This window comes from Porites lutea, chromosome 4 (genome assembly GCF_958299795.1).
Source record: "Porites lutea chromosome 4, jaPorLute2.1, whole genome shotgun sequence".
Classification (NCBI taxonomy): Eukaryota; Metazoa; Cnidaria; class Anthozoa; order Scleractinia; family Poritidae; genus Porites; species Porites lutea.
The window spans coordinates 42,941,332-42,964,992 of NC_133204.1; the positions used below are offsets into that span (position 1 = coordinate 42,941,332).

General features: G+C 39.1%; 1 protein-coding gene across 2 annotated transcripts in view; it reads left to right on the top strand.

Moving 5' to 3' along the window:
• The window catches only part of LOC140933682 (regulator of G-protein signaling 12-like), a 29,514-nt gene extending 6,981 nt beyond the window's left edge, over positions 1-22,533 (top strand). Inside the window, exons 3-16 of one of the 2 annotated variants that reach the window (XM_073383290.1) lie at positions 2,545-2,729; positions 4,117-4,203; positions 4,648-4,794; positions 5,360-5,515; positions 6,687-6,767; positions 8,227-8,323; positions 10,763-10,780; positions 11,242-11,333; positions 13,056-13,244; positions 13,921-14,003; positions 14,669-14,792; positions 15,050-15,140; positions 17,811-18,176; positions 19,846-22,533. In XM_073383290.1, the coding sequence (XP_073239391.1) occupies positions 2,545-2,729; positions 4,117-4,203; positions 4,648-4,794; positions 5,360-5,515; positions 6,687-6,767; positions 8,227-8,323; positions 10,763-10,780; positions 11,242-11,333; positions 13,056-13,244; positions 13,921-14,003; positions 14,669-14,792; positions 15,050-15,140; positions 17,811-18,176; positions 19,846-21,719 (3,590 nt within the window). In that variant the 3' untranslated portion in view covers positions 21,720-22,533. The remainder of the gene's footprint in view (positions 1-2,544; positions 2,730-4,116; positions 4,204-4,647; positions 4,795-5,359; positions 5,516-6,686; positions 6,768-8,226; positions 8,324-10,762; positions 10,781-11,241; positions 11,334-13,055; positions 13,245-13,920; positions 14,004-14,668; positions 14,793-15,049; positions 15,141-17,810; positions 18,177-19,845) is intronic. The other variant, XM_073383291.1, reaches the window with a different exon arrangement.
• The last annotated feature ends 1,128 nt before the right edge of the window (positions 22,534-23,661 follow it).

Here is a 23,661-nt window from a genome sequence, read left to right on the forward strand (position 1 = left end):
CAATGTCATCAAAAAACATGAATTCCAGCATTTTCCTTGCTGGGTTGCTTGTCTGGGGTCATTGAAAGCGTATCTTTAAGTTTATGTTTAATTATGAGAAGGTGACGTGCCTGGCTCATTGCTGATTGCTCACTTGCTCAGTGGACAACTTAACATGAGAGGTTACTTGCCTGACAGGAAAATCTAGTCATCCCACACAACTGGAATTGGACTTTTAAAAAGGCCTCTTTATCTGTGATTAGCCGATCCAGGTGCCAGAAAGTCAGTGATAATGCAGTGTTTTCAAAATCAGCCGTCGGCCGTCGCATCCGACGGCAACTTTTTGATTTACGACGCCTACTTTCCCTTAGGTAAATTATATGACAAATAAAACTTTTGATAAAAAGTGGTAAGTGTTCACAAAGCTGTTGCGGGCAAGCAAACTTGAAATTTTTCTGGAGAGTTTCGCCAAAACATCTTGAGTCTGCTTTTAAAATAAGTTCTCTGCGTCATACGTTGAGTAAACGTTGAGGACGAGTCGAAGACTGGGTCTCAGTTACAGGGAACATTGAAGTTAGCGGTTTCTGAAGCTCTCTATATAAAACGCCACATTTCGTCTCCAAGAACACGGCAAAATGGCAGAAAAGCGACAGCGTGGTTTACGGGAGATGTGGTCGCTTACAGTGACAAACAAGAAAAAGAAAAAGGATGCTGCAGGTAATAATGTGGTTAAAGCGTACCCTAATATTGTGGTTAATAAAGTTACTAAAAGCATCAAAATTTATCAGTATTTTCGATATCTAAAATTTGCTAGTTCTGCGTCTCAAAATGCGGGAAAATGCGCCTCCAAGAGTCTAGAAATTTAAAATTTCCTGGGGGGGCATGCCCCCAGACCCCCCTAGAGAGTAAGACCCTCCGGGCCTTGCAACTCCTACTCAAATAAACGCAACTCCTACTTCAAAAACTGTTGAAAACCCTGTAATGAGTTGCTTTTCAAGAGGGACACTAACTTGGATTTTAAGCTTTGAAGTTTGAACTATTTTTTTTAAAGAGAGGTTTTCTTGAATAATCTGGGGTTTTTCATTTTCATTTTCTACTGGTTATGTGTTTAATTAGTGCTTGTCAGGTTTACCTTTTCTGACAGTAAAATTTTCATTTTTTTTTTTTCTTGATAAAAAAATGTTGGTTTCAGGTTTTTATTGTATGCGCATATCCTCTCTTCATTTTTGCTCTTTTGGTCCATTCATAAAAAGGTCCAACCCAACCCTAACACTTCTGCGTTTAATTTATTTTAAATCTATCTCAATGACCTCCACAATATTACTTATGTTGAAAACTAGAGTGAACATTAAATTTATTGAAATTTGCCCTTTTTGATCGTTTTAGCTTGTGGTTTTTGTGATTTTGACAACTGTAAACTGTGGTTTGACAGTTTTGTTGAGATGTTTTATTCAGTTTCTATGGGCTAATGTTTCCTTCTCTTCATCTTATCCTATAAATTAAATTATAACCTGAATTACATGTACCAGTGGTAATATTTTTGCATACTTTGGTATTAATGTGCTAACCTTAATTTCTTGACTGAGTAAATGTGCCTCGAATCATTCAACAGTGTTAGCAATATATATACATGCTTGTGTTAAGTTCAAAACTGAAATAAATATTTTCTTAATTCCAATCACATGATCCCATTCTGATGACCTCATGACAGGAGCATTAAAATCTTGCTGTAACAAAAGTTGAATTTGTAACTGCTTGTAGCCCAGCCATCTGAAATTGAAAATTTTATTTCCTCAGATGACAGCTTTCTTATTATTGGACTAAAGTAGTATTTGCTTCCAAGAAAACTGTAATCCAAAGACATATGGCTGGCTATTTATACATTTTATAATATGAAAAATAATAATTGAAAGGTGAAGTTTACTCACGGCAGTGTGTGCAAGTGTCACTGGTACAGCCTTCATCATGGGAAATGGTATTGCTTGATTGTGAAAAGACCTTAGTGCTATAGCACTTCTCTTTAAGTGACAGATCTTTTTCATTTTATTGAACTTGATTTAAAAACATAAATTCAGTATCACCAGTGTCATAAAATTATTTATACCATTCCCTGAGTTGTTATCAGGTGCTGTGACAACATGAATATTCTTGTTGTTGCTATTTTTTTGACAACTGTTGGGCAAACGCTGGCAGGCAATTTACTGCTTAATTTGGAATCTGTTGATGTATCAATGTTTTCTGAGTAACCCACACTCCAATGTAACCAGTGAATATGAGCTGTTTATCATCCAGTGGTTTGTTGTTTGAATCACAAAAATAGAATTCACAACTTAAATGGTTTCATTTTACAGTAAACCTTGTGATTTTGAAAGAGGGTTTTGTGAATGATAAAAGCTTGAGTCTTTTGTATCAACTCTGGTACAATTTTGATCACAGAAAACAACAAAGATGAAAAAATAACAATGGCTAAATCAAATTGAGACAGGAACTTAAGTTGATCTTAAAATGCTTGGAAAATAAAAAAAATTGTCATTTAAAGAAAATTATATTTTGTGTCCCTTACAGTCCTAGGTTGCTCATTAGTAAAGAAGAACTTAAATGCAACTGAAAGCATCAGTTCCAGCACTCAGAGCATTCATAGTTTAAGTAGCATGCCCGGTGACATGTCACAAGTCGATGGTCGCGTGAGTCGTTGGGCTCTTGGGTTTGACAAGCTGATGGAGGATCCTGCCGGTCTGGGCTGTTTCAAGGTACTGTGCAGTTATAGTAATATTATTATACGGTCTCGACTTCCATGTGCGGCCACCTCTCATAAGGGACCACTTGTCATACATGACCACCCATCCTGATCCAAAACACCAAAATATCATGGTGTAATCACTACAGTTGTTCTTCTCTCTTAAGCAACCATGACCACTTCATGGGATAACGGCTTTTGAATTTTCCATTGTTTTTATCCTCCTGTATGCAAACAGTTAAGGCATTTTTGGATCTTAAGGCATGTTTTAGTGGCAATGTGAACTATCTATGCACACAACTGGGTATCTCCCAGAATAAACACAGGCCTCATTATTTCTTTACTTACAGTCTGAGACTACTTCAACTGCTTATTGGTGGTATATCCTGGAAAGTGAGTCAAATTGAGAAAGATGCTCTATTTGACTTGAAATAATCTTAGTCAATGATTAGATTCAAAGCGATATCCTTAGGGAATTCTGATACCGACCTCTAACCACTGGGAGGTAAACTTCTTCTTAAACCTCAGTGAGGGTATTGGTCAGCAAACTTAACTACCCCTCAATAAGCACTGTCCGTGGTCTCATATGCATGTCTAGAAATGACATGGGGTTTGAGTTTGTGAAAGCTGTATTCACCACTTTGAGGTTGCGCGGGAGACCGGGTCGAGATGGTTGTGAAAGTGCATTGTGGGGCTGTTTTGGGGGACAAATTTGCCACCATGTTGAAATTGTGTTCCCCAAAACAGTCCCACAATGCACTTTGACAACCATCATGACCTGGTCTCCAGTGCAATCTCAAAATGGCTAATACCCTTGCTATGTACTTTACTACACTTTTGAAATACCGTAAACTGCTGATTATAATCCCTGGGCTTATTCAAGTTCGTAAGGGGTTTTGGGTGGGCTTGAATCCAGATGGGCTTATATTAAAGCAGACGAAAAAAAATGTTTCGAAATGAGCAACAGCATTACTCTTACAACATTACTCTTACAATTGAAGCCTTAAAAAGGCAGCAATAAATCGAATTCAGTTAAATTTCTAAACAAAATCAAAACTGTAACTGGGGCTTATATCCGGATGGGCTTTTAATCGGATGTATTTTTTTGTTTGCATGTAGGTGGGCCTATAACCAGGGGGGGGGGGGGCTTATAAGCGGATGAGCTTATAAGCGGCAGTTTACGGTACACCAGTAACGGCAGTGTATTATCCACAGTAAGCAGGAAAAGGAATGGTTTTTGTGCATGCAAATTTGGGTGGCTCTTATTATTTTCGCAACTTTTTTAAAGTGTCGCAAAGTAAAGTGAGAAATGGTATGTTCCTTGAGCCATTCATGCATGTTTCATACATGTCTCTTTATCAGAAAACTGTTATCTTAAAGCCTTCTCTTTTTCCTCACAGGAGTTCTTGAAGAAAGAATTCAGTGATGAAAACATTGTCTTCTGGATTGCATGTGAAAACTTTAGAAACCTCACTGAGTTTGAACAGGTTGGTTGTACCGTATTAACATCAGTAATGACCAGTGCCACTATAAAATTGCATGGTCCACAGTAAATTTTATCGCCATAATTTGCATGCAGGTAGAATTCACCTCCCAGCAACTAAACCATCTGAAAATGGTCGAGCAAGTTCCTCTCAATCTATTCAATACATAGTGAAGATTTTAGACCTCCTGATGATAATGATAATTTATTAACATTCAGTTATAACATGTAACAAAAACATCACAAATCATATACCAGTATTTTAGTAATTTACATTGACGGATCAATAAAGGGCTATTCCGTTCAGGATTCATCAGCCCCTGTACGGTTATAAGCCCTCCTAAACCCCTTATGAAGTAATCCCTTATACAGAGCGGAAGTTTATGGTATTAATGTGATTATCACATTATTGACATGATTGTTCATTTCTCCTTCTTTCATTTACCAGCTGAAATTTGAAGCAGAGAACATCTTCCACAACCATCTTGCGCCTAATGCTCCAATGCCTGTTAATATTGACAGCAATGCTGTGAAAGATGCCGAGGAACAACTACAAAACCCAAATAATGATATGTTTCGCCTTCAGCAACAACAGGTTTGAAAAAAAATATATGTTTTCATAAAATTAAATCTGCTTATGTTTAAACAGTTATTGAAATCTCCAAAGTCTCCATGTGAAGTTTCTGTCATAAAGAGTTCATTGTAATGGAGACAGTCTATTTATGACATTGCCTTGTGATAAGTAAGGCTGTTATAACCACATATGCCACTCGAAACTTTAGCTTCTCTATCAAGTGAAGTTGATAAAACCAAATCTTTGTAGTATTCTGACAGCTCTAATTGTAGGGTCTGCCTGAAACTGGCCATACCTTGAACTAAACTCCTTATGTGAAATTTGTAATAATTTCTGTAAGTTATTTAATTGAAAGAGGCCATTTTGGGAGTTGCCCTAAGCCCCTGTTCCAAACCTAGACAAAGCGCAAAGCCATTAATGTGCAAATAATTTTTTGTTCTCATGGAAATAAAACTCATTTTCACAAGAAAGGTTTTGCAGTTAGCCTCGTTTTGAAAGTGAGAGTTTCTGGAACAAGGAAATGGCCTATTAAGGTAAGACCTACCCTGACTAACATGAGTTAAGAGAACAAACTTGTTTGTTCCAGGTTTACACGCTGATGAAATTTGACAGCTACCCTCGCTTTCTAAAGTCTGATGTTTACAGGCAGAGCCTTGCAGCTGACTTGGAAGGAGCACCCCTCCCTGGGGAAGAGGGAGAAGAGAACAGAGAATTGAAAACAAGAGGCAGCTTCTTTTGGAAGGTAGGAAGCAGGGGCAGGGTCCAGACAATTCATAAAGGGACAGCCAGGACACTTGCCATTAGAGTTCCAGTAGCTCAGTGGTTAGAGCATCAGAACTAGAACTCAGATGGTTGTAAGTCCGATTCTCACCTGGAGCTCAGAAATTTTTCTGAGCTTTCTGGTGTTTGAATTCTCCTTCTTCTTTAATATGTACATGTAGTTCTACAGAAAGGTGGGTGCAGTCCACTTGGCTGACCCCTAGATCCACTTATAGGAAGTGTTGGGGGAAGTGCTAAATTCAGAAAGGGGTGGCCGGGAAACTTGACAGCTATTTAGATACTCTGAAATACTTACTGAGAAGTCTATAAAAATATTAAAGGGTATGACCTTAGTCCCCTTGGCCAACCCCTTAATCTGCCCATGCTTACAGCACTTGACTTTAAAAGTACCCTTGAAGCTTCAGGTGCAACCAGCTGGGGGTAAATATTGGAAACAATGGTTATGGGAAATTTGGGAGAGTGGGTAAACGAGGTGCATTTTGGTCTCGGTGAAAATGGCAAATTCTTGTCATTTTCATTTTTTGTACATGTTATGATAAAACTAAGAAATGTCAACACATTAAAATCTGTTTTCTTTGATACCGCATTGAATCAATAAAATAATACGTAAGTCGTGTAGTTCTTCTTTTTTTTTCATTAGTTTTTATTTTACTGAGCCTAATATCAATCATTTTGTTAAAGAAGAAGTTAGAAAAATATGATTAAAAGAAACGTTTTAGTTTAATTTTTCTTTTTAAATACTTGATAAAACAAGTTAATTATAACTGTATGAATGATTTGCTACTCGCTTTATTAAGCCTATAAACCCTCATCAAGACCTTATTCAATTTCTTCTCATAATACCACTGCGTGAAAACCATTTAGATGGTGAGAATAAAGGAAGTGACCACCGAAGATAAAATTCTCAATTTGTATACAGTTTTTCCTAATGAGCATCAAAATTTTTTTTTGAGATTAGTGTTAAAAATTTGCATGCTTGGATTTTTATTATCAGACACATTTGGGCTCTTACGTTGTACTGGTATTTTGAAGGTCAACTTAACTTTTGAACTTGAAATAAATTGTAAGAATGAAATGAATTTAAAACGCCATAAACCATAACTACAAGATTGCCCATAACATTGACTTTCTAGATTCCTTTTCTTTATCCGTCCTCTGAGGAATCAGAATTTTCCAGCGGCAGCAGTAGAAGCAGTTTTAGTCTTGAAGGACAGGTAAACAAAATATGTAAAACTAATAAGTTAAAGTTTTTTTTCCTGATACCGGTAACGTCTATTTATTCCCTTTGTTCCCCGTTTCTCTTTAACGAGAGGGACCGGGGTATAGTATTACTGAAAATCAAACTAAATGGAGTAGTAATTTAAAACCTGGATCCTTTCATAGAAGCATTCGTTTGATCTTGTTGATAAATTTATGAAATAACGGTAAATAGATAAACCACAATTTGATTAATAAAATGAACTGTACCCTAGCAGCTCTGTAGCAGCAGTCCATCACTTCATAGACTCCTGACTCTAGCTATAAACACGGTTCCTTGGTGGTGGGAAGAGGAGGGGGGGGGGGGGTGTGGAGAGATGCGTGGGTAGCGGGGTTGGGGGAGAGGGTTAGAGAGCAGTAAAGAGCCTTCTGGCCCTCTTGTCTCTCTCTTTCCCATTAAACAGCCCAATCACAGATTAATTAGTCTTTCATAACAAGTGATGATCAAATTGTTCAGTCAATAATTTCTCCAAAGTTTGCGAGCACAGTATGTGGGTAGCTTTAGTTTATTAGGCCAAAAATTGAAGATTTCAAGATTTCGCTGGAAAATGCAGTGAAAGCTTAAGACTGAAGAGGTCAGAAACAAATCTGATTGTAGCCTAGGTAACGAGAACGTTTTGGCGCGAACTCGCGTGAAAACGCTTGCTATCCGATGCAGGCTCACCTGAATGCGAAAATAGGCTGACGTGAAAAGCTAAGAATTTTTTGTGCGTGATGTGATTCTTTCATGCGAGGATAAGCGTCCTCACTTTATGTGCATGGGTGTTTTAAACTTTCCCTTTGGCGTTGGTGTCAAAACAGTGGGGTAAAGTGCCCGTAACACCGCTGTTTAATCATTCCATTGTTGAGGAAGAGCGCATATTAGGAAGTTAATAATTTCCTTACACTTTAAACAACAGTGAGAAGTAACTCACTGGACTGAGGCAGTATTTATTTGCATCTTGAACTTTAACGGCCTGGTTAGCTCAGTTGGGAGAGCGCCGGTCTGCTGAGCGGGAGGTCGCGAGTTGAAACCGCGGCCGGACAAACACTCGGGCCGAGGGTCTTCAAATAACTGAGAAGAAATTGCTGCCTTTGTAATGACATCTGCAAACGGTATAATTTTCTTGTCTTCTCGCTTCTCGGCTAAGGACGAAAAACCGTATGTCCCGTCTCATAGCACTTACATTTATCCGGTTGTTGTGGGGCGTAAAGGAACCCCCACCACTGTTCAAAAAGAAAAGGGGACGTAGACCCCGGTGGTGTGGCCAACCTTTTCTGGGCTGCGTTGGTTATCTGTAAGGAGAGATCTTTAAAATATAGGGATAACTTCATGATCCTCCTTCAGGTATCGTAATGGCTACCTGTAAACATGGTATGTACTGTATGTATGTTTAATTATCCTGGACTGACAGGAGTTTTTGTTTTACTTTTAAGCGCTCAGTCCGCCGCAGCCGAGGAAGTAAACACAGCAGCAAACGATCATCTAAAGGAGTAGACGGAGAAAGAAAAAAAGCTTTTCTACCTTGGAAAGGTAAATTAAGATCTCCTTGGTGTCTTGTGAGCTTACCCTGTCTCGGTTAACTTCACCGCGTTATTTTTTTGTACTTTCCTAGGGTCTCTTCACATGAGCCTGGTTGACCGGGCTGGCCCGATTTCCGAGATCTCGCGTTATCTCTAAATCCTTTGTAAAATTTTCAATAGGGCCATTTATACGGGGAAAAACAAGACGCGAACTTTCCGTTCAAACGGCACATTTCGTCTAAAATTAGACGCGACTTAGCTAAGACGCGTCTTGTATAAGAACAGCCCTTAACACCTGTTCTTAGATAAGACGCGTCTTAGCTAAGACGAGAAAAACGTCGTTTAAATGACCTTTGCGTCTTACATAGTACGCATACGTTAATTTTTGGCGGCAAAATTTGCGCTGGCCCCGCGGCGGACTGGCAGGCCATTAGCAGGGAAAAGTTGTTTACAAATTACAACGCGTTTTCGTTTCCTTGGGTTACCATCTATTCTAAGACTTTTAAGCTTTATTTGTTTCTTCGCTCAAGTATGAGCCGGAAGTAAGCAACAAATTCCGCCTCCAGCATAGCTTTGAAGTCACGCTCAAACCACTCCGTCGATCTCTTTCTTGCCGTTTTTCTTGGGCTTCTTCTGAACTTTTCCAAGAGAGCATTGTTTTTTTATAATTCTGCGGGAAATGAGGGTTTTTGTCATAAGAGAAGACTCCCCCATTTTCATTAAAAAGGTCTTTAAAATATTGCCTCTGCGGCAAATCGCAACATGACGGCGTAACTTTGAAACGCGGCCATGTTGGATTGCCGTTGCTACGGGCAACATTAACATGAAAACGAGTCAAGAACAGAACTAAGACGCGAACCATTTATACGAGCTGCTTTCGTCTTACATAAGACGTGCTCGTATAAATGGTACAGTTCGCGTCTTATTTTTTCCTCGTATAAACTGCCCCAATGCGTTCATTTGAGAGGGCGGGCTGGCTCGGTTCACGAGATCTCGGGTTTTCCAACCGATATCACGGAAAGCAGGCTGAAAAATTTTGCCATATGAACACTTCAGCCCGGTTACCGGGATGAAAGTGGGATGAATTCTTTGAAACAGGATGACACCGTCCTGCTTTGCCTGCTGTATTTTCCACATCATAAGCATCCCATTTAACTGCAGTTACACAGATATAAGAGTTGCCAAAGCTTGCTTTGTTTCTCGACTTTCCGCGCCAGAATTCGTCTCCAGGATCTTCGTTCTTATCTCATATCGGAAACCGGGTTGAATATGAGAAATTTCAACTCAGTTCATATTATGAACCCAAGGTGAAATTGGTTCAAGTAAGCGGGCCAGCCCGGTCAACCGGGCTCACGTGAAGAGGCCCTTAACCCTTTAAGCCCCAATATCCACATATAAATTCTCCAAACTTATCTCCATACATTTCCTTTAAGAATAAGTTGAGAGAATTTGATAGCAGATCAAAGCATTTTCTCTTTAGTGATCATTTCATAAATTCTCATAACCTCATCTCTTGACAAGGTATGAATATTGCTGGGAGAAAATTGATGTTGGTCACCATTGGGACTTAAAGGGTTAATCTCCCCCTGCGATTGGTTTGCGAGCGAGCCGTCTCGTTGTCAAGGCATCTTTTCCCTGCTCTTATACCAAACACATATTTTTTAGCGGTTGCTCTTTCGTCTTATATTGGTCTTTTTTTTTTTTTCGAAATTTCTTTCATAGGAGAGGACAATTGTCTCTTTATCAGCAGTGCTTTTAGATTTTTTAAAATAGATCGGCTTATTCTGGTTGTTAAAAAAAAAAACAGTTATCTTATTTGTCTCAAAACTTGTGAGCTTTTGCATTTTTAACTCTGTTTTTCTTAGCCACTAACTTTTGTGCTAGTATTACCAAGTGAGGCTGATATCGATATTTTATGTTAAACTCTCCCCCTTCAAGATTCTTTTGTGTTGCAATTAGAGCAGACATGATTTTCATTTGTTTAATACTGGATTTTATCGCGAACTTGAAATATTCTGTTCTTCAGTTAGCCTTCAATTTAAACAGCTTTCGATGCTCTTTTCAAGTCAATGTATCACTTGCCTCCCCAATATGTTTTCGTGTTTTTGTCTTTATTATTCTTGGTAATGTCATCTCTTACGATTTTTTAGTCACTATTTTAATGAAAAGTCATTTAGGCATGATTTAGTTCCTGCGACCAAGATATTCATTGAAAAAAAAAAACGTTTATCTTGAGATCTTTATGTAGTAAAAGCATCTTTAAAGATCCATTTGTTCTTTCATCCCGTTGAAACATTACCGTTTACAAGTAAAAAAAGACTCTTTTGTTTAAAGGAACAATTCCTAGGTATTTATAGCCAGCTTAATGGTCGTTAACTGCCGTAGAAAGGATATTGCTATTGTTTTGGAGTACTTGAATACTAATAATGCCCCTCCTTCGATTTTACAGGCAAACACGTCAAAAAAGGTTAGTAGTGATTGCTCATTTGCACATCCGCCGTATTTTTGGTACAGAAATCGCGACGTTAGTCTTATTTTATTGCCTGAAAAAAAATCATTTGTCGGCTTATACCTAGTGAACAACTTTTTTAAATGCCACGAGGACGTTCGAAATGTTGAAGTTTCAAATCACAAGAAAGACTGAAAATCTCTACGTCAACACGCTAGAATTTAACTCTTATAGCCACAGTGAGTTACAAACGCTGAACGCTTCTCTCGGCTATTTTTTCCTACTGTCACTGACGCTTGAATTTCTTCCCATATCAAGCATTGATCGCCATGAGAATTAATTTGTTTGAACTTTTAAGCTGTCTTAGACTTAATACCTTTGACTTAATCCCTCCTCTCTTGCAATGGTGCGATTAAAATTTGTTCAAGTGTTTTGATTTTTGTACTTTAGATGTTCATAACGTTTTTATCCTTACACAGGTGACAGGTCATTTGGGAGCCAGCCCGGGAGTGCTCGAAGCTCCATTTCATCGTTGTCAGATTCATTCCAGAATATCAGCCACTCTTCCGAGGTTCGTGTTTTTTAAATATTCTTTTTTTTTACCTCGCGCGTCACGCAAACGAACAATGTGCCTATTACGAAGCTTGCATCGCGCGTGTATATCGCGCGCGTTAAGCCGTTGACATGACCCCATGGTTTTACCGTATCCCATTGAAGACTGTTATCGGATTGAACTCGCACACACCATCTGCTGAATAACCGTGCTATTCAAGTGGAATTAATTACTAATCCTGATCAACAAAGGTGGCTCTTAAGGTGATACAGTTTTTCAGAGGCCATACCCATGTTTTTCAATCGCCTTAAAAGTGTTTTTTTCCTTGTTCGATCGCTATGAAAGTTTCACCTGTAATTGGCTATGGATTGAAATTTGTAAAAATGTAGTTTTAAGTAAAATCGATATTACTATAACAACAAGAATCAAAAAACTTTGAAATTGATAAGAGCCGAATTTTGTGCGATCTAGACCAGCTACTGATAATCGAACGCTAGGAACTTAAAGTTTAGTGTTTAGCAAACAACCTCTGTAAGAAGTAAAAAATTATGTATGTTTGAATTTTTCCAAATTAATGCGCACTATACATATCTCCATGACTAGTACATTTTAGTTTGAATTTATCGCTTCTTTTGAATGTAAAACATTGGCAATGATTACATTTAAATGCACTAGTCATGGAGATATGTATGGTCCGCTTCAATTGGAAAAATTAGCATAACGTCAAAACAGTGAATGTTGTAGCGCGGATTTTTGACCCGTTCGTAGGATAGGTTCGTCTTGAAATTTCAATGTGTTGCAGTAAATCAATCTTAATGAAAGTTTCAGACATTATTATATACATTATGAACATTATGTGAAGAGATTTGAAAAAAATTCGAGTTCGAGTCGTTTCAGAGATATACAAAATAACGCGAAAAGTCCAAATTTTGAACGAAGTTGCACTTATACAGGTGGTGAGAAAACGGGTTAGTTTTCAAGATCGAAAATACACCAAAATCTCCCAGCATCGAAATATGACATTAAGCAGTATTCTGACCCTCCCTTGAGATTAATTTGAGTCATTTATAACATTTTTATTAAATAATCTATCACGACTATTGAAAATTTACGGTGTGAATATATTTTTGTTTTATTCAAATTCAAACACACAGAATTTTATTACCTTTTACAGAGGTTGTTTGCTAAACACCAAACTTTAAGTTCCTAGTGTTGGATTATCATTAGCTGGTCTAGATCGCACAAAATTCGGCTTTTATCAATTTCAAAGTTTTTTGTTTATTGTTGTCATAGTAATATCGATTTTACTCAAAACTACATTTTCAGAAATTTCAATCCATAGCCAATTATTGGTGAAAATTTCATAGCGATCGGACAACGAAAAAACCATTTTTAAGGCGATTGAAAAATATCGGTATGGGCCCTGAAAAACTGTATCGAAAAACGTTAGATATCATGTCTACCCTCTAGTACGTGGCTAACGTTTTGAGTCACGGTCAAAGCTCTTGTAAGCGATTTCCTAAGGAGTTTATAAAAGTGGACGCAACTAGAGCTGGCCACAGTAGTTCAAATTGGTTAACGCCATCCGCTGGATAGTGCAATTGGTTCTGGTTACTTTATTTTTCGGAGTTTGTTCCACCGACTCAATAGTTGACATATGTATCCTGGACTGCTAAGAACAAAGAGTTGAACAATTCTTGATGAAGTTTAACCATTTTTCCTTTCGTTTCACATTGTTAGTCTTTACATGCAGACCAAAGAAGAGAAAGCGAGGCATTTCAGTTCTGCAGAGTTGTGTTACCCGACCAGTCATCCACGATTCTGCTGTGTAAGGAAGGACAGACACTACGCCAAGCCTTGGCACACTTGTGCGACAGGAGACACCTCTCGCTGGTTGCTCATGAAGTGTATCTTGGTGGCGGAGACAAGGTAATGTCACGAAACACTTCGATGCTTGTTATTTATCTTTTTTCGTGATCTTTCCCAAGTAAGAGTGCCTTATATCGAGCTAGTTTAGTGGTCTCACCTATAATTCATGCTCTCTGCGTTGAGTTGGTTTGATTGATTCATACCGGAAAACTGTCCGAATATATACTGGAAAACTGTCCGAATACAGTAAGCCCTCAAGTTGGAAGGGCGAAACAGCCTTTCTTATAATTTCCGGAAGAGTGTATTTGAGAATTGTCCGAAAAAGTATAAAAGTATATTTCATTGCTGTTGGTCTTAAAAGTTGCCCATTTAGAGGTTTTGCATTGTCGCGAATTTCTGTTAAATACTCGTGTTATCATTTTCACGATGAAAACTGTCCACACAAATTTTTCTCCAGTTGTAAACCGAGTCGGAATTTGAGACGCAAATTCCCCCCTCCCTTCCTACTTATAAGACCCTCTAAAAAGCCTTTGAAAAACGTAAACGCCTCGGGGCTGCCTTATTTTCGGGTCTTATTTTAGGTTGTTTCTTTCGTGTTTTGTTATAAACAAGGGAGAAAATGCATGCATTGGGTTGTCCATGAATGAATTGCCACTGAATAACTTTGTTAATAGGATTGATGAAGAAAAAACTTTCGGGCCGACCATTTTTTTTTTATTTTTGTTTGATTTTACAGCTTGTACCTCTGGAGGAACTTGATGAAGACATGTCCATTATGGGCGGCAGGGAGGTGGTACTGGAACATAGAACACTGTTCAGGTAAACATTCATCCATTCATTCATTCATTTATTCATCCATCCAACCATTCATTGATTCATCCATTCATTTTGCCGTTAATCATTATCTGCATAAACTGAGTGATGCGTTACGCTGTCCTTGGCCGTAGATAAACTGTTTTCTGGCTTACTGGTGCCAGGCTATTCTCATTTCCATCCAGTAGTCGCACTTTAGTAGCCTACTTGTGACCGTAATCACCGACTGGAAGTACCCCACCTTTTTTCGTTTTTCAGGGGCGAAGTGCAGCCGCTCGTAGGCTAAGCTTTGGGTTTATATTTGCCTTTTGTTTGTGATGTCAAGGCTCGTCTACAATAGATCAATTTCGATGTATGTTAAAATTCATACGTGGCTCCGAGGCTTTGGGGAATAAAACAAGAGAAGTGTGTTATTTATTACTGAGCCTCAAGATGAATTTTTTTATTCCCCCTTGAAGCCTCGCAGCCAAGGATGAATTTTAATATATCGAAATTGGTCTGTTGGGGGGCACGAAAAATCTCGAGCTCCTACACCATGCATGATTCTCCTACTTTGCTCTGACGCGCTTGATGATCATTTAGACAAATCTGCAATAATCGTTCTGTTGAAGACCTTGCTACCACCTCCTTGATCTGTTCTAATCACGCGTCTTACTGGGATTGTTTTGCAGACTAGAGCTCCCGGATGGAGTGACACTTTGTATAAAAGTCAAACCAAATCAGAGTGTGAGGGCGTGTCTAGAGCCCATTCTCTCCCGGCATGGCTTGTCAACTGATAGAGTCATTGCGCATCTGGTGAGACACAAGTTATAGACCTTTTTAGCTTGTAAAATTCCTCAGAGAACTGTTTTTTTTAAGTGTCGTCCTATCCACGAGCATATCTATCTATAAGTTATGGACACCATAAAGACATAAGGCACATTCCCTATAGAACGTCACGCGCTCTGAACAACCGAATATCACCTTATCAGCTGCTGGTAACCTGTAGTGAATTATTGTCCAGTAACATCTAAACAGAATGATAAAATTTTGTTCTTTTCTTGCTGCTTCAGGCGGAATGTGAAGTACCGTTGGATCCAGGTATTCCTGCGGCATCAATTGAACATCAGCAGGTGGTGATAGAGATCGCTGAACTATTTGCAGGTACATAGCTATTTGATATCATATGAACTCGTTCCCAGAGCGTTCTCCTCGTAGAAATGGTGACGTGCTCGTTCCCAGGATCCTCTGTTTTCTCTTTATCAAGGGACTGGGAAGGCTTCTTTTCACCTTTTTTGACCGGAGAAAGTTAGCACTGTTATCTTTATCGAAGAAAATGAAAAAAAAATTCTGTCATTTGATAACTTGTTTTCACCACCATGGCATTCTCATTATTAAGAACCAGCAGTAGAATGACGACGGCTATCGCGTTTTCCCGCGAAAACGACGCTGGTTCACGCGCGCCAACTACATGTATTGGTATTGAGAAAATCAGATTTCGTTCTTGTAGTAGTCCTCGTCTCAGAAACTAAAGATCTCTATTCCAAATCGTCCTACGTTTCGCAACAAAAAATTTGCTGTAGGCGTGGTAGGGTCAGTGAAAGATATTATGGCTCAAGTCATTTGCGATCAGAAATTATACAACCTAACACAATCTGTAATCTTTCCAGAGCTCCCCTTTACAATAACATTTTGCTTTCTCAGTCACAATAAAACATCAGCGTTGTTTTGAAATCCGGCGTTCTCTCTAGGAGGTTTGCCGCTATTAGCGCCTTCTGTTCGCGATTTAGTCAGGCGCCATCAGGGAGGCATATAAGTAGCGATTAACATACATGACGCGTTTTGCTGCGAATCAACCATTACTCCATGGTTATCTTGATGTGTTCACCGCGCCACACGACAACATAGCGGTGAGCCAACACCACCGCTGCTTCCCGGTTGCAAACCTTTTGAGATTTTTGTAGGCTCTGAAAATGTTGAAATTTGCCGTTAGTGGTAAGTCCCGTCAAACCGCTATGTTTTTCTTAATTTTGATTATCTAAATGAGCGTCACTCACCGTCGATTTCAAATTTTAGTATCCGCGTTCGACTTCGTTTGTATTTTTCACCCGTGTCTAAACCTTTTCTGTGCAAGTTTTGAAGTTTCAGAGTCATTTTCGAAGCGATGTCAGGCTTTACATTTTGTTAAATTGTTATGTTTTTCGGTGCTAGTGAGAGAACAATGTGACGTTATGAAGTCTAAACGTTTTCGAAAAGCAACGTACGCCATTTGCTTTACTTTGCAAATTTTTTTTTTCTGTTAAGCAAAGTTTGACTATCTTATCCCTTTGAAAATAGAAATGACCGTGACAAATTTTTGTTTTATATTTGCAATTTTTGTTCATTTTTACAGCCAAAGCCTTTGTTTACAATGTTTATGTCTGTTGGGCAAGTGAAGCCGAAAGCAGGTGGCCCCATTCACTGAGAATCGCCTTTGTTGATTTTTTAAATTAACTGTTTTTCTTTTTCCAGCAGTTATCATAGTCTTTATTTGTGTTCACTATTATTCAATCAATTATTTGAAGGTTACGTATGGATTATTTATTTTGTTGTAAGAAAAAGAAATTCGAAATGTCATTGTATAAGACTTCACTTAGGCCCTTATTGTAAGGTGTAGTTTTTATTTCCTCTGTTCATATGCTCGACATAGTCTAGTCAAAGAGACCGTTTGCTAATCGAAAAGCTTTATGCACAATCGAAATGTTTTGGGTTATGAATTCCCGATTCGTTTTAAACTAATAATTCCAAGTTTTCTTCAATTTCAAGGTAATAATTTGAGTGTTGAAAACAACAACTTAAAATACCTTCGACAGAGATCCTCTAAGTCTCTTCTCACAAAAGCATACGACGGTCTGTCAGCTACTGATCAGTCACATGATCTACAGTACGGTTTTGTTAGCACACTGTACATCGATTGATTAGTCTTTTACCCTGATTGCGCCAATAATTTACCCTTTGACCAGTTTGAGCTGCACTTGATTATAACTCTTAATTTAAACGAGTTACACATTTGGTTTGCTGTTGTCATAAAATTCTAAAGTTTTTATTCTTTTCCGTCTTTGTAAGAACTTTTGCCCGTGAGAAGTCGCGCGTTACTCAGCCAATTCTTTTCAGATGTAATAAATGACTGCGTTGCTGAAGACAGGTCGATTACAGAAATAAACGACTCAGTTTGTATAAGACGATACCATTCGAATCGTGCTCTTTTTTTTCTAAATTTCCTGGTGCAGGTTAAAGTTTCCTGTATCCCTATAATTCCACTGTCTCTCTCGAAAAAGTAACTATAGCCCTGGTGCTATTTTTGACCCCAAATCTTTTTTAATTAAATTTATTGTCGGGATTGCTTATTATCGGAGAGTTTCCTTTCCTATGTAGATGTTGTTTGGCTCGCATGCATTTGCTTGTTGCTTTACACGAATAAACACGTGTGACACGTTTGATCATATGAAGTTGAAAAAAATCACTCCAGAATTCAAGTAAAACCAGCGGTGGATGTCATCTTAGATTTGCAACTGAATTGAACTGTTGTTTTCCTATATCGATCGTAAATCTCATGGTTTTTTTTGTCAGAGGCCTGATATTTTGAAGTCCCGTCAGTTTTATTTAGAAATTGTATGATTCTATATCTAAACCGAATTATAGGATCTTTGATCCTCGATCCTGGTTTTCCAGGAAACCGTCAAGCTTACGTGGTTTGGATATGTTTAAGTATCGACTCCCCTTACCTTCACCCCCTAAGGGGAAATAGCATGCAATGTCCATATCTTTAATTCGTTGTTTTGTTATATTCTTAAGGAAATGCGAACACATCCTCCCGTGTTCCTGGAAGGCGAGCGAACTCTTCTCGAGCTTCGCGGCGCGGCAGCAAAAAGAACGCGTTTGACGACCTCGCTCTCGAAGAAGTCATGCGCGGAAGGCGACAAACACTGGGCGATGGACACTTTGATGAAACAGGGATCTGGGTTCCAGATTTGCAGTCGGCGCCCCTCAGTGAGGACTCTTTAAAGAGCTTAGGGCGCGGAGACGAGAGTGGAAACAGTCTACTCAAGTCTCAAGGATTGTTTGCAAGGAAACGAAGAGAAGCCAGCGAACAGGATAAAATTATTCCGGTTGCCAATAAAAGCGGTCGCTTTGGCAACGATAAGCCGACAGATGTTAAAGGTAAGGTTTTAGGCCGTGAAAATAGATGCAGGCTGTCTTTGTTCAAGCTACTCAAAATAACATTCTTTAAGCAGTTAAATAAGTGAAATAATGCAAAACTAAATTGTTCATTCGTTTTTTGAAAAAAACGAGTGTTTTCCGATTAATGTGCTGTGAAATAAAAGAATCTTCAGCACAACGCGAAGATTTCTTTGAAATTGTGAGTTGCACGCGAGTATTGAATAACGCGAACTTTAACATCTCCCGTATTTCTCGCAGTTTTGTTTTGTTTTCCAGCCTCCTTCAAAACGTGATTTTGAGCTACTGTTAATGGAAAGTTTATTTAAAATTCTTCGAGAGAAACTGTTTGTCTCGTCAACAGAGGGACGCGTGAATTGATAGCAATCCTACCACCTGCACCTTTATAAATTTTACTTGGCGTTAACTTAGTTGCCCTTGGTGATAATAGCCTTATTCAGTTTCTCTATAATGTGCGGGATAAACAACGGTTATTTTCATGTGGATTAGTGGATGGACAGAGTGGCCATTTTTCAAAGGTAGCGGTGGGCCAGTGAGCGAATAAACAGGGTAGCAAAGGGAAGGGGAGGGGGAGTAATTGATGTCATTATGCGGAGTATACACTTTTTACCAACTTTATGTCGGAAGAAGTCTAGAAATTTATGCTTTTGGCGTATACGTGTCGTAGTTTGGGAACTATTTCGTCATTTACAATTGAAATGTACGTTATTTGTTTTTTTTTAATATGTTGCTCTTAATTATGACAGAGATAAGATTAGTCGTGTTGTGTAAACTGCTTATTTCAATCTTGGTGAAATTAACAGTTTGCATTACACAGCCGGGGTAATCTTCGTATTCTTGGTTGAAAATCTTAAATAAGTTGGTAATGTATACAAGCTTTAATCTATCTCGACAGGTGCTTTTTCAAATTCTAATTCGCTCTTTTCACGTCACTCGGAGATGCTCTTCGTTGTCATCTTGATATTGTGTTCGCGTTCAGTTTGTCAGAAATCCTCATACGTTTTTCTATTCTTCCGCTGTATAACTCAAGGCTTAAAAGATTCATTCGTAGAAATCCCTCATCACCAACGGCAGATTGAAAATTAAGGTAGCAAATCTGATAACCTATAAAATGTGATATATTTAGCGTGTGCCACTGAGTGGTGCGTTTTGTTAATGCTGCATCTTTTGATAAATTCATACAGTGTTTTTTGTTTTGTTTTTATTCTCTCGACGTTGTAAAGACTTTTGCATTCGTGGTGTAAATGAATTTTCATGTTTATATAAACCATTGCGTTAAGTTTTATGTAATCACTAAGCCAATTAGCTTTTCATCTCTTACTTACAATTTCAGTGAGGAGCGAAGATGTTAAAAGACTTGGTCGAAATATTATTGCGATTCGCTGTTTAGTGCGTAACGAAGAAACACTTGTTATAGTAGACTTTTACGCTTGTTGAAGAAACGTCTGTTTCTTGAGTTAGATTCCTCCTTTTTACTGTTAGATACTTCACTTTTTTAAATATTCTCTATTAAATTGAGAAGTTTTCTTCGCTTTCAATTGCTTTGCGGTTAGAAGGTTACAGATGGCATTTTAACGTTTCTTCTGAACACGGTTTCATGTTAGCCATACTGAGGCAGACTATTGATTTACAATTTTGTGTTGTTTCGCAGACTTCTTCGAGTTGATAAGCAAAGCCCAGGCCAACAGAATGGACGATCAAAGAGGCGAGCTCAAAGGTAATTTGGAGCTTCCAGATTTCCTGAAAATTCCCAACCATAAAACAGCTGAAACCGACGGCTCTTTTAAGGTCCCATATGCTCCTCCTCCACCTCCTGGCTTCAGAAATGGGGAGACGAACATGAAGAAACCCGCGGTTAAAAAGACGTTGTCAAATCCTGTTACTCCAGGTCCTGAGAAAATGGACTTGATGCAGGAGCTGTCTGTGAAATTGTCTAAGAGATCCGATTCAACAAAGACTAATTTGTCGTCTCCCAAGGAAAATATTGAGCGAAATACCGAACAAAATGAAATGCTATTAGATTATAATTTTAACTCGCGGCTTCAGCCGCAACAAGAACAGAACGGCAGTAAAGCTGTTGGAGCGAGAAGGGGAGAAAGAAATCTTCGTTCGGAGAGACCAAGATCTTCAACTGATGTTGAAGTCTATACTGTGGATGCGGCGCGCGGGATGCGGGTTGAAACGGGTCCTCAACCTCGACCCGTATCTGAAAATGAACCCCCAAGAAACGTGGCACACGTTCAACCTTTAGTGCGATCACAGGGTTCCCAGCCTCTGACTGTAAATAGTTTGCGTGGAATTCACTACGCTACTAATCCACGTCGTAACCCTAGTGACCAAGCGGGGCACTATCGTTCAAACAACGTCGGCAGCGTCAAACCGCAAACAATCGAGCGGGTTACTTCCAAGTCCTCTCAAAATGTGAGAGAAACTACGCCGGCAATTTACAACGTGAAACCCGGTGCAAAACCCGGGTCAATTCGTAAAGCAATGCAAGGAAAAGGTTTCGATGATTCGAGGAGATTTTCAAGTATTCCCGTCGATATTCCTTCGCGGAAAATAGTATCTGCTTACAGTTTGCCTGAAGTAAGCACACGAAAGGCCGAAATACTCGTCCCCTCCTCGGGCGGCCCACCTCCAGTCCCTCGAAGAACTGTCTCTAGTATGGAGGCAAGACGACCGCGGCCCAAGCCAATCATTGGCTCAGAGGAGCTTTTAGCAGGGCTGGAAAATACTGTGGTAGAATCACAGTTGAAGGCGTCTCCTTCGTCGGCACCGAGCCAGGATATAACGAGAGTAGCGAGTCCGCTTCCTCCCCCACCTGCCCCTCTCTCGGGATCAATGCATGATCTACAACTAGCGGACTTCTCACCGCCTCCTTCGATATGTGAGTCACCGGAAGGACCCAACACCTCCCAGTATCGTCGTTCTTTAGACTCTTCGATAACCCAGCAGACTTTTACATCGGAGTCGTTTCCAAGTAGTACAACTTCTCAGGCCCGACACAGCATTGCCAGTCCGCCAAATTATTCTGGCCCAGTAGCTTACGTTGATTTACCAAACAAGGACGTTCAACGGCAAAGGATAGACAACAGATCAACAGACTCTAATAGAAAATCAATTAAAACGCATATTAGACTAAGCAATTCGCACGTTCCAAATCTGGGGGGATACTCTAACCAGCCAGGGAGGAGTGAGGATCACACGGACGCAGCTTCACAACCACGGCGATCCCCCCCTGACATTCATACGCCTGGTTCGGGAACTCCACCCCTTTCGAACGCAAACAAAACCATGACACCTCTGTCAACAAATGAAAGAACTCTAGTTGATGAGTCTTCAGAAAGTGACACGCCCTATACGGGTCACAGACCATCAATAGACGTTGCGTCTAAACGACTCGTACACGGCACCTCGCGGAGCGTGGACTCGGAAAAACGACGCAGTCGGCAGGATGGTGAGATTCCAAAGCTTGACCCGTATGTAACATATGAAAAGGAAGATTTGAGGATAACTTTTGTATAGGAATTTTACTGATTTTAATTAACAGAGATTAAATGGATACGTTTCTCCTAACAGTGAAGCTTGGTTTTCACGAGGGACCCAATCTCATTGTAGACTTTCTTCGATTTCTAAAATGTGTAAGTTCCGAAGTGTAGTTTTTAGAAACAGCTGTGTCATGGACTAGGTAAAGCTCTGAGGCAATAGGCCCTTTGCAGCTAGTCATTCACGTGGTACAAAACCGCCGTGCGGAAGAGCAAGGGACGCACAGGGACAAGACAAACAGAGAGCTCACATTATTTAAAACGGTAGAGTGATTTTACTTGAACCGTGAAATAGGTAGTAGAATACTACGCACTATTATGCACTAATTTTATTGTCTTCTTTTGTTTACCTCTCGCAGTTTTGTATTATTTATTAGTATCTGTCTCACGGTTCAAGTAAAATCACTCTAATTTCCCTTGTTTGTTTTCTCCCAGTGCGTCCCTTGCCCTCCAGCATGGCAGTTGTTTTTGTACCACGTGAATGACTAGCTGTAAAGGGCCCTTTATAGTTCAGTAAAATCCTGCGTGTGTAGGTAATCCTTGCCGTCGCAAAATCTCGTCCTGAAAACAAGCTTGAGGCAGATTCTTCTATCCTCTTAGTTTCGAATAATTTCACTTGATATGTTCTCGCATGTTTGTTTCTATTTCCGGGCAAACCAAGCTTCATTTTGCGGAGAATGAGCGGCAGCAAAATTCGATATATTTTGTTTACTAAGGCTTTATAAAAGGGACAAGTGGAAAGTGTGCCACTTACGATTCTGATTTGTAGGCTCGATGACGGTACAGTAAAAACCCGCGAGTAAAGGACGGACCATTAGAAAAGTTATGGGGGGGGGGGGTGGAATTTTCGAGCCGCAGGAATTTTTTTCGTTGTCAAATTCCCTTTATGAATTTTTTTAGGCCATAGCATGAATAGTTTTTGGATTAATTAGCGTGCATGAATTTTTTTCCATTTAATTTTCCCTTGCGCAGATATTTTTTTTGTACTTCGCCCCCCCCCCCCCCCCCCCCAAAAAAATGCACCTGCATTTTCCCAAATTAGCGACCTAAATAGGTTCTTACATAAATGTTAATTAGCACAAATTTAGGCAATTTAAGTTCTTAAATAGAAAATACATTGTAGACAAGAGTATAAGCTTATTCCTTACATGAAATCTGCGTCCCATAACAGTGCAGTTGGCGTGATATGGCACCTATTTCTCCAAAGAGGTTCCTGAATGTTGACTTATCTTTTTTGCCAAAGTGTACAGAGTATTTTTTTTTTGTAGAGTTTAGAAAATAAGAACCTGTTTCAAGTTTTAGGCTAAACAGGTTCTTGTATAGAGGGGGCCTAACTTGCAAATTTTAACCTAACATGTTCTTAAAAACCAGGTTCTTACTCGCGGGTTTTTACTGTATCAGGAAACGAACAAGTGGGGCCATGACTGACTTGAAATCGTGCAGCGCACTTTTTACTGTGTAAATTTTATATTTAACCCGAACTGAAATAGGATTATTTTGTGGGAGTTACTTTTTAAACTGGCAACTGAGGCTATTTTAAAACAAACGTATATTCGTACTTGAAATCTCAGTACCTAAATAGTTGTTTTAAATCAGATTTTCTTCAATTTTGAGATAATATTGCGTCGTTTTTAAGATTAATTTTTAAAATTATTCTTTACTCTTGAAAAGTTTTATTGTTAGTGCACGGCGCGGATGATTTCCTGGGCCGCTGCAGTTTTTTAAGCAACTGAAAGTCAAATGATTTATATTTTTGTTTATCGAGACAATGATTATTGCACGTTTATTTGAAAACTATTTATGAATTATCTCCTAAATATATTTTACTCACGAAGTTCAGTACGGGAGGTGAGAAATTTAAATTTTGTACAGGTTGAGCGCACGGAATGTATTTACTCCTTGTGAACTAAAAAAATAACTTT